This window comes from Mastomys coucha, unplaced genomic scaffold (assembly GCF_008632895.1).
Source record: "Mastomys coucha isolate ucsf_1 unplaced genomic scaffold, UCSF_Mcou_1 pScaffold20, whole genome shotgun sequence".
NCBI lineage: Eukaryota > Metazoa > Chordata > Mammalia > Rodentia > Muridae > Mastomys > Mastomys coucha.
In genome coordinates this window covers 33,574,290-33,586,085 of record NW_022196903.1, presented here as the reverse complement: position 1 = coordinate 33,586,085, position 11,796 = coordinate 33,574,290, and the positions used below count along the sequence as shown (strand labels likewise).

General features: G+C 43.4%; 1 protein-coding gene across 1 annotated transcript in view; it reads right to left on the bottom strand.

The window, feature by feature from the left end:
* Positions 1-219: 219 nt before the first annotated feature.
* The window catches only part of Ubn2 (ubinuclein 2), a 90,289-nt gene continuing 78,712 nt past the window's right edge, over positions 220-11,796 (bottom strand). Inside the window, exon 16 of the mRNA XM_031381582.1 lies at positions 220-2,847. Within this exon, the coding sequence (XP_031237442.1) occupies positions 2,836-2,847 (12 nt within the window). The 3' untranslated portion in view covers positions 220-2,835. The remainder of the gene's footprint in view (positions 2,848-11,796) is intronic.

Sequence of the window (11,796 nt, the reverse complement as noted above, 5' to 3'; positions counted from 1 at the left end):
CAGACCTGCTTCCTTCAACTGTGGTTGTCTGCTCACATGTGTCCTCCAGCAGGGAGCTCTAGACTTTCTGGATTGTGTGCCCAATCTTGTACCCTCTTCTCCAGGTATTTGTATTTTTAAATTACAGGCATGTAGTAAGTACTGAGCCAATATAGTATAGATATTGTAAAGCATTCTTAAAGCAGAAATGAAGCTATTTTCAAAAGTAAACAACATTTGGAAAATACTTTTATTAACAGTAAAAAGTCCTAATTTCTCAGTAAAGTTTTATTGAAAACAATGTAATTCAATATTTTCAATATCTTGAAAAATCATTGTTTATCACATTATTTCGGACAATTGAAATCACAGTCCTAAACACTTCTAAGCATCCATTGTTAAGTTTCTCTTCATAGCATATTTCTTTTCAAATGACAGTTAATATCTCATAGCTTTAAAAAAAATCACCTTTAACTTAAAGAGACCCATGAAATACATTTCTTTCTTTCTGTGTATCAGCTAGTAGCTGGGTCAGTCAAGAAACCACTGCAGGGCTGGCTGAGTGCGGGCACCAGAGTCTGCACTGACTTAGGACATAGGGGATATTTGCACCACATTGCACTTCAGAATATAGGAGATCAGCTGAGTCTGATGCCTAGGGCAGAAGTGTGCGGATTCCTCTATGGTCGAGCTCCGTAGCTTGGAGGCTGGTAGAGAATGTTAAGCCTACCTTAGCCTCCACAGTGAGTACTCGACAGCCACTGACATTTTCCCCTCCTACCTGAGGCTTTGCTTGAGTGCACTGGCAGGAAGAAATCACACCCAGAACCTTGAAGGTAGAAATGGGAAGTGAATTTTTTATACTTTGAGTTCCCATGACCTGTTAAAGGAGCCTGTAAGGACATGGAATGTGAAGGCTGGTTCGCAAACTAACTGCACTGCAGTGCTCCCCAGACAGCTTCGGCTCCCCTCCAGTGGGCAGAGAGCAGGTGCCCCATCGTTACGTGGGTGGAAAGCAGGCTTTTTATAAAAGGTGAGTGGCTTCTGCCACTGCCAGCTCTCTGGAAGGAAGGTCCATGTCTATTTCTCACCACATTGTGGTTTCTACAATTATTTAAATGTCTAACTTTCAACTAATATTTTCTTCCAGACAGGCTGGCCTGGAACTCACTTTGTGGCCCAGACTGGCCTCAAAGGTATGGTGATTCTCTTGCCTTAGGCTCCACGTTAAGGCATGTGCCACCATGCCCAGCTAAGGTCTTACTTTTGATCAGATCCACTCTATGGATAACATCCGGTAGCATTTAAATTGCAGAACATTATAATCAGAATAAAATGTGACTATTAGCAATCACGCCAGGACAAGCCATTTCTTTTCCCATTGGCCACCCGGAACCGCCAAGCCGATTCCTTCCTCTCCTGCTGTAAACCAGACGTGGCTCACACGCTGTTCCAGGAGATGCTAGCCCATCTTTGGTTCCGAAAAACTCCAGCCTGCATCACATTAAAGCACTGAGCCTTACTGGATGAAATGTTTGCCTCTGTCTGCTGAGGCACCCTAGGCTGCCCTGTGGCCAGGCGCTCTGAACACAGTCAAGCTGGTTTACTAACTTCACAGATACAACTTTAAACTTCCTTCCCGGACAGGCTCAAGAACAGCAGAGAGCACCCTTCATTTCTAGTGTTCTCACAGATCTGCTGCAATGATACATTATTTTTTCTGCACCTGGATGAAATGTATAGCTTTAAGAGGCTCTTCTGTGTAACACACAGGTTACATTTTGTGATTTTTCTTTAAAGTCTCTTTTTCTAGGTATCAAGTCTCATATATTGTCAAATCAATTCACCAAGAGTCCTGCATGCCTCTGGAAACTTTGCCATGCCAGCTAGGTTGTCTGTGGCAGAAGGGCCATGGGTGGGTCAGCATCATTTCTGTTTCTCACAGCCCTCCTAACCGTTTGCTAACTTCTGTGCCAGGGCAGCAGAGACCAGGTTTCTCTTGGGTTTTTAGAGCTGGACACTGGCTGAGTGTCATCGATAGTGACAGATTTGGAATGCTGCTTCTCTTCTTGTTGTACTTTCTCACAGCTGTGCAAAGCCTTCTGCAGTCTCTTGCCCTGCAGGAGTCTCCTCAGTTGCATGCTAGGACGTGTGCCCAGTCTTTCATTTGCCAGCAGTTGTCTCTTGCATTGGGCCATCCTGTCCCTCTGAGTATTTCCTTTGGCTGGACCCCCATTACCCACTCCACCCCGCCCCAGCAGTACTGGGAACTGGATTCAAAGACTCCTATGGATTTCTTCTTGAAAATGGTCAAACTGGCCGCCCTTCCTCTGTGAGGCACATGGAGATTCTGAGAATGCCAATGATTCTATGAGCAGCTATCTTCTAAAGGTGTTGGCCACCAATTGTCCATCTGTAGACTTTTAAGACCAAGTCCGATACCAATCTCTTAAGTCTCTCAGATTCTAGGAGGTGTGCTGGCCATACTGGTCCTCCGGAAGGCCCCTCACTGGGTCTAAGATGAAGAAGAGCTGCTGTCAGAGAAATCTTCTTCTAGTCCGTGGTACAGCCCAGAGGTAGATACTAGTGGTCCTTCTGGACTCGGAGCTTAAGGGCTGCATGGTCTCTTAGCATGGGCTGTACTATTGGTCATCCAGCTCCTCTCTTTAGAACTCAGAAGGACACCTATTGTTTTGTTCTCAGCCTTTGGGATCTCTGATGAAGCTGACACAGAAAGAACCCCATTTTAGAAAGTGGGGTTAACATGGTTATCACAGTTAATCTTCCTTTCTTACGGAATGCCTGTTCTTGAAGTAGGTTATCTGATGGACCAGAGGTGACACACAACAGTTTGCCTTATGAACTGGGCTGTGTGGAAATAGTTAAACAGAACTATTAACTATTTTTATATTGTATTCTTACCTGGATATTTCAATAAAAATACAGGGGATGTATAGTTTTCACATATGTACAATTAGATGTGCAGGGATTGTCAATAAGCATCTTAAAGTGTTTGTGAAAACTTTAACATATAAACCACTTTTCTGAAGCCTGATATAGCTGAAACAAGTGGAAAGGTGGTCAGATGGAAGGACAGACAAGAGACCCCATTGCAGCATTTCCCGTGACAGTCTATACTGATACCAGAGGGAGGGTTGGACTGTACATGCCAACTTGCCTCTGGAAGTCAAGGGCCTCAGACTGGCACAGTAGGAGGGCAGGTCACAGATCCACAAAGAATGCTGGGGCTGGAGGAGTGACTTTCTTACAGAGAATGAAAATACCAAAGCAAACCCCCTTCATCTCTGGCCTCCTGATAGGAGATTTTTCTGTTACTTCAAAGTCTGGGCAGATGACAGGGTAGGACTCCTTCCACAAGAGTTCTTAAGCTCTGGTATTAATCACTCACATACATTAACATTCACTCTATGTGGTCCCAACATCCTGAGCTAGAACCTTCATTTGGAGTGGTCTTGGGTTAGCAATGTCCCTAGAGCCTGGAAAATGCAAACTCAGATACTCTTTTTTAAAATAATACACTTTTAGTCAGGCATGGTGGTATACACTTTTAATCCCAGCAGAGGCAGGAGAACCTCTGTGAGTTCAAGGCCAGCTTGGTCTACATAGTGAGTTCCAGAACAGCCAGGACTCCATAGAGAGACTTGTCTCAAAATAATTTTATAACAACACACTGTAGGGTTGAAGAGATGACTCAGCAGTTAAGAGCACTGCCTGTTCTTCCAAAGGGCGGGGGTTCAATTCCCAGCATCCACATGATGGCTCAAAAACATCTGTAATTCCAGTTCCCTGGGATGTGACACACTCTTCTGGCCTCTGAAGAGTGAAACATGCAAGCAGTGCACAAACATACATGCAAATAAAACCAAAACAGCAGCAACAAAACAATAAACCCAGGACTCAGAGGAATCACAGCTAATATTCCAATGCATCGAGATCTCTACGGAATGACCCGGGAGAATGGGAGTGTATACTGTAAAGTTACACAGAACAGTAAACAGAAAAATCAGATTGATTGGGGACCAAGGTGGCAGTGCTTTGCTCTGGGACAGGTCTCGTGCCCCCAATTGACTTGCTGGTCTTAGGACCTTGACCTCATCTCTTACCAGATATCACAGCTAAGAAAGCTGATAAAGCCAGGGAAAAACATAAACACAGGTTAAAACAATCAGTTACGTTAAGAGTATAGTCACAACAAGAAAACAGACTTAGCAGAGCACTAGATAAATACAAAAGGACCAAGACAGATTAGGAATGGGCACACAGGCTGGGATACACCTGAGCTGGAAGAGTGTGTGCCTAGTATGCACAGGACCTCTACTTTGTTTGATTTCAAGGTGTCTACATCTGGTGTGGTGGTGCACACCTGTGACCTCTGTAATCCCAGTGTGAAGATGGTAGAGACGGGGCTAAGAGAAGATCAAAGCCAGTCTCAGCTACATCTCAAGTCCAAGGCCAGCCTGGCTACGTGAAACCCTATCTCAAAGAAACTAAAAGACAAAAACAGAAGACAAGACATGGAAAATATGGGGGAAGACCCCAACACAACACAAATTCTCAGCAAAAAGGAAAACAGATGTCATTAGAAGAATAAATCCTAAAAACTAGCAACAAGCAGCACCGACTCAAAGGTCTCCAGGAGCACCAAGGACAGGAGAACCTAGCGCACCGAAGACCAAGAGTGAAATCTGAGAGTATCAAACAAGCACAGCATTAGAGTGACATCAGTTTTCCCACAGAAGCACCACGGAGGAAGCAAACAGTGGTATCGTACTTTTAGTGATAAGTGAAAAATAGGAGTTATATTCAGTTCAACTGTTATACTTAAACAGGAGACATGGGAAGCAACTTTCCTGAAATACATGGTTTTATAATAAATTAGAAATATACTAATATAGTATACTTAATATACTACTAAGCACATGAAAAGGGAAATGAGAGGGCACTCTGTGCCTGTGAGGATAGTTAGATACAGTCTAAAAATGGAAACTAGGGACTGGAGAGGGGCTCAGTGAGAGCAGAGGATCTGAATTCAGTTTCCAGTGCTCATGCCGGAGGAGCTCCAACTCCAGGGCATATGACATTCTCTGGCGTCTATGAGTAGGTACCATACATACATACATACATACACACATACATTCATACATGCATATATACATACATAATGCACACACACATAATATATATGTACATATACACACTTATTTATATACATATATATGCTGCACATACATACAATGGGGGAAAGCACTCAAACACATAAAAATATTTTAAAAAGATACTACAATGAGCACTTACCTGCTGACATTCAGAGTTCTTTGAAAAATTAGTAAGAGAAATAACCAGACTGAATAAGGGGGAGAAGATGTGCATAGGCAAAATGGAATGTGGAAACTGAACAAAGCAGATATAAAAGATTATACAAATAGAGAGAACTATGAGTATATTTCTCAGCATTTTGTGACTGTTGCTAGGGACAAATATTATGGGAAAATACTTGAAATTATTCAGCTTGATCATATGGTGATCTACATTCCCAAGCAACTTTAAGTTTATAAATACCATACATCCAAACTGTAACCCAGGCATAATGGTACAGGTCTGTAATCCTTGGAATGGGAGGTGAAGACAGCTGAGTTCCCGGCCAGCCTGAGCTACATATCAATAGCCCATTTCATAAAACAACACAAGGAAATTCAAATATGCACCACACTAAAGGAAATTTTACTCTGGAGTAAAGGTTTTAATGTTATCATTAAGGAATATAGATGCTAGCTTGACCACTGCTTGGCATCATGGTAGACACCCAGTATAATGTTCCAGAAGACAAAAGTCAACGAACTGAATGAGGAGGTAAAGCTGGCAGAGTTTGGTGGCACAGTGCTTCCTAAATTTGTTCAATACACAGAATCCCAGTTCTGAAAAACGACACTTTCACTATTCTATTGTCTAATAGAGCAACAGCAGGAGTTACTAGAATAGATGCCAGGATGTAGCTTGGGAGTCAAGTTCATGCTTTCCATGGGTGAGGTTCTGGGTTCGATCTCCAATACCACCAACCACCAAAATTAAAAAACATTTAGCAAAGCCGGGCAGTGGTAAGCACACGCCTTTAATCCCAGTACTTGGGAGGCAGAGGCAGGCAGATTTCTGAATTTGAGGCCAGCCTGGTCTACAGAGTGAGTTCCAGGACAGCCAGGGCGAATACAGAGAAACCCTGTCAAGAAAAACCAAAAAAGAAAAAAAGAAAAAAAAAAAAAGAAAGAAAGAAAGAAAGAAAACCCAGTGGCTATTTGGGTGTGGTGGTGCAAACGTGCAAGCCTGCACTTAGGAAACTGAATCAAGAGGACTTTCTGCTCAAGGGCAGATCCTGCCACAAAATAGCAGCGAGGGAAACTGAATAATGTATGGCAAAGGCTAGAGGCTGTGGCCCCATAGTGGAGTGTCTGGGCCGTATCTGGGCACAGCAGAAAAGAAGAGAGAAAAAGTGAGAAAGAAAGGGGAGAGCAAAGAGGTACCTTGTTGCACATCTGCACCATTTAGATGAGGAGAGCCGGGGAGAGAGAGGCGGAAGGGAGGAAGAGAATGAGACGTGGACAGGAATCAGCAGTAAGCTGGGCAAGGTAGCATGAAGGCTCAACAATCAGGAGATAGTTAGTGCAAGGCAACAGAGGAGCCAGTGCTTCAATTTAAATACCACACATTCTGAGTCTTATCTTTCCATTAAAAGAATTCTATCATGTCATTCTCAAATCTAATGCTACTTTGAGAACAAAAATAAAGGATTTTACTTCATGATGATGATTATTTCAAGTGCATATGTTTGACCTACATGTATGTCTTCATACTGTGTGCTTGCCTGGCACCCAAGGGAGTCCAGAAGAGGGCAATGAATCCCCTGGGACTGGAGTGGCACATGGCTCCCAGTTGTCATGTGGGTGCTGGCAATCAAACCTGTATCCTCAGGAAGAGCTGAGCAAGTGATCCTAAGTGCTAAGCCATTTCTCCAGACCCTAATACCACTCCTTCCCCCACCCCCTTACTGTGCTCTCTGCCCTCCCCCACACCAAAGCTCCTGCTTTGACATTTGACAGTCTCACTGTGTGGACAAAGTTGAGCACAAACTCAAGATCCTTCTGCCTCAGCTTTTTGAGTTCAAGGGCTACAGGAGTCTGTGACCCTGCTTGGCTAATAACATTCTTTAACACAAGTAACAAAAGTTCAGGAAATAGAGAATAGGGTATTTTTGTGAAAATGACAGCCATTGGGTACCAAAATGACAGTACATAAGACCTCTACAGAGAAAAGTAGAGAGCACAGAAGGCAAAAAACCATTTGAATGAACAAACTACAGATATTTGTATTCTAGTCTGAAACCACTCTACAACTGAATTCCATGTATACAAAAATTTCAACTTTGTAGTGGTTTGAATGAAAATGGCCCCCAAAGGCTTATGTATTTGAATGTTTGGTCCCTAGTTGGAACAGTTCTGAGAAGGATTAGGAAGAGTGGCCCCTTGGGGTGGGTTTTGAGGTTTTTGGGTTTTTTTTTTTTTAAAGGTTTATTTCATATATATGAGTACATCAGTGCTCTCTTCAGACACACCAGAAGAGGGCATCAGATCCCATTACAGATGTTTGTGAGCCACCATGTGCCTGCTGGGAATTGAACTCAGGACCTCTGGAAGAGCAGTCCATCTCCAGCCCTTGAGGTTTTAAAAATCAACACCAGAGCCAGTCTCTCACTCTCTGCCTGTGATTAGATGTGAGGTTTGAGCTACTTCTCCAGTGCCTTGTCTGCCTGTGTGCTGCCATGCTCCCTGCCACGATAATGGACTCTGACACAGTAAGCAAGCCACCAGTTAAATGTGTAAAAAACAAAAACAGCAGCCAACAAAAACCAGTTGCCTTGGTCAGTGTCTCTTCCTGGCAATAGAAAGGTAACTTAAGACTAGCGTAAAACAATTTTTTTTATGTGTAAAGGTAGGTATATCTGGGCACCAAGGAGTTCCCCCAAAGAGGCCAGAGGGCATTGGATCCCTAGGGACTGGAGTTACATATGGTTATGAGCTGTTGTATGGGTGCTGAATGAATCCCACCTGGGTCCTCTGGAGGAGCAGCCAGTGCTCTTAACTTCTAAGCCAACTCTCTACCCACCTCAGCATATTTTTTAATGCAATGTGATTTTTTTTTTTTTTTGAGAGAGAGAGACTCTCACTACATAGCTCTGGCTATCTTGGAACTCAGTATTTAGACCAGGCTGGCCTTGGACTTAAGAGTGATCCTTTGCCACTGGAGTGCTGGGATTAAAGGCAGGTGCTATTTATGCCAAGTGCCATGTGAATTAAATTTTTTTTTTTTTTTGGTTTTTCGAGACAGGGTTTCTCTGTGTAGCCCTGGCTGTCCTGGAACTCACTCTGTAGACCAGGCTGGCCTCGAACTCAGAAATCCACCTGTCTCTGCCTCCCAAGTGCTGGGATTAAAGGCGTGCGCCACCACCGCCCGGCTGTGAATTAAATTTTTAAAAAAGATTTACTACATTTTTCTGTAGACAGCAGATGGGTATGAGGTTTTAATTGCATGTATATCTGTGCACCATGTGTGTGTGCCCAGTGCCCACCAAGGTAAGAGGAGAACACAGGACTTCCTGGGACTGGAGTTATGGATGGTTGTGAGCTACAGCTGGGTCCTCTGCCTAAATAAGTGTTCATAACCACCAAGCCACCTAGCCAGCCCCACACAATGTAAAATTCATATGACAATAAAAATCCATAATTAGCTCGATCAACATAGGTGGACAGAGGACAACTGGGGAGTTGATGTGAAGCATCCTCTAAACCCACAGGAGTGGCAAGCAGCACTGTGCCGGTGCAGAAGTACACAGTCCCACGGGGGACGGCAGAGCTCAGGGGCAGGGCCTCTGTCAATGAGAACTGGGCAGAGGACAAGACACCACAATGAAAGGGGAGGACTTACTAGGTGATTTGGGGCAAGTGCTTGAGTGAAAGAGAAGAGAAAGGTAAGCTAAGTCTTTGAGGAGAAAGTAGAGGAGGAAATCTGTGGTCTATGGTAAGGAAGCCTGTGAAAAGAACCCATGGAAAACACCTAAATATTCTCATTCATCTCTCCCTCAGCCCCTTTGTGACAAGGTCTCATTATGTGTAGCTTAGGTTGGACTCAAAACTCACAATCCTCCTACTTCGGCCTCCTGAGTGTGCACTACCATTCTTGCTAAACTGAAGTAAAAAGCAAAGATATCTGTTCAGTAAAGAATGCCATACACTAAGAGGAGAGTGTCTACAATGAAGACATCAAGTACAACTAAAAAGCAAGCAAAGAAGCCGGGCAGTGGTGGCGCATGCCTTTAATCCCAGCACTTGGGAGGCAGAGGCAGGTGGATTTCTGAGTTCGAGGCCAGCCTGGTCTACAGAGTGAGTTCCAGAACAGCCTGGGCTATACACAGAGAAACCATGTCTCGAAAAAAAAAAAAAAAGCAAGCAAAGATCAACAAGTAATTTCCAGAAGGAGAGACTACCTAGAGCCTTTTTTGGGGTTGGATTTTTGTTTTTCTTTGGTAATAAGGAATTAAAGACAAACTAGGGTGCCCCCCTCTAGGGGATGAGCAGTTTACAGTAGGGTAGGAAACACAGTATAAATGACGCAACAGACCACAACAGCACACAAGTACATAGAACAATGTAGGTAATCCAACAGCAAAGGCAGGAAACTTTTATAGTTTAGTGTCAATTGCATACATTAAATCTGAATGTATGCAAAGTAATGCTACTTACCAGGATGCCTGCACAAAGGAATGCATCAAAAAAGCAACAGGTTCTTGTAGGACGGGGCAGTGTAGAAAGGGTCAGAGAAGAGATGCTTTTGAACTGACACATTATCAGCCATACATGCTTACAAATATTTTAGAACAGCAGTAGCCAACTGGCTATGAAGCAAACGCCTGAAGCCAGCAGCAGGTAGGTTGCCAGTGAAGACATGAACTTCAGTGACCTCTAGATAAAACTACTCCAGAACCTTTGAAACACTGTTAGGTATACACAAAGATTCATTCCCCTTACTTTTTAAGTTAGGAGTTCCCGACACCGGCAATGAAAGCATTTTAACTGGGTTTTGTCCATATCTGTATGCTAAGGAGTGATCACAGCAGTTTACAAGACTGTTTCATTTATGTTTGGAAAAATGGGAAAATGAAGAGGAACCATGCACTGAGAAGCAAAGCCATGGAGAAGAATAACTGTATATTGGTACATGCTAGGCACTCTGCTTGGTACTGTCTGCACATCTCAGGTCTAGCCACTCTCACTTGGTGAAGAAACAGGCAAGAACACATTTTAAGTGAGGCTTCCATAGTGGAGCCATGTGAACCCAAGTCTGTCTAATGACAACTTGTTCTCCTTCACACTATGCCACCCTACTAGAAAATAGTGGGGAGATAGTGAAGGGACACACACCAGGACACAGGACAGTAAATACAAACAGAAAGGAAACACCCACATCAAGGCACATGTGGATGATACACACGTGTTTGAGATGACAAGATGTACTAGTATATACCTGGAGAGGTGATTGCAATTATCCTTCGAAAAGCTCTGGATCTCTCCTACACCACTGTTGCTCTGACAGGGACTCGCATAGCCCCATCTGATCTCAAGCTCACGGTAGAGCTGAGGATGACCCGAGGTCCCATCCATTTCCCAAGCAGTGGCATGCTCAGCTTTGGGTCATTTTAAGGAATGCTATGGAGTGATAATTTGACTTACCAAGCCAATTTTATGTTAGACTACATTCCTATACTGATGCTGTAATGCTGGCGACACACTTAGACCCTAACCTCTGCACACTCCCACCTCTGGAATTTGTAAAAGCAAAGTTTCTTTATCAACATTTTGTTAAATCTAGCTCGAAATTCCACCTAGCACCCTTCCTGAGCCATGTTCCATTTTGTTGCTTCCATGATGAATAAACTCTCTCTCTCCTCTCTCTCTCACCCTCCCTTCCTCCCCTCCCCAGCAGGATCATACTATGTAGCCCAGGCTGCCCTGAAATCTGCTGTGTAGACCAGCGTTTTCCATACCGCAGTAATACCTTCTTCTACCCCTGGTCCTCAGAGCTCTATATGACAGCATCAGTCTTACCCACTTATTTCTCGACTCTCTAAACCATTAGCTTATTCTGAAACCCTTTACCTCTTTGGATGACTTTTCTTCAAAAAACTTTTCTGAGTTCCATTTCCATATACAGAATAAGTGACAAAACAAGATTCTGCCAGAATTACAGCTGTAATCTAGCATTTACGAGTTTGAGGTAGGATTACAAATTCAAGACTTGCATAGGTCACAAAGAGAAACCCTGTCTCAAAGACTTTTTTTTTTTTAGTATACATGATTAATAGTAAAGCTATTGTTTATCTACTACTCTGGGTAAGACAGTGTGTCAAACCAAGGATGGATTTTTTAAAAAGTACATTTTGAGAGGGAGTGTGTGTTTGTGATTGCAGGAATATGTGAAGGTCACCGAGTAACTTTTCTGAGTTGGTTCTCACCATCTACCGTATGGGCCAATGATCAAATTCAGGCTATGGTGCTTGGCAACAGGCACCTTTACCCACTGAGCCAACCTACTGGCCCAACAACAGATCTTTTAACTACTTTGACTGAGGACAACGCATCTTTAGGGATCTGGAGAGATGGTTCAGTGCTGAAGACCACATTCTGGTCTTCTTCCAGAGGACCCAAATTTACTTCCCAGCCCCCTTTTTAGCTGGTTCACAACTTAAGCTAC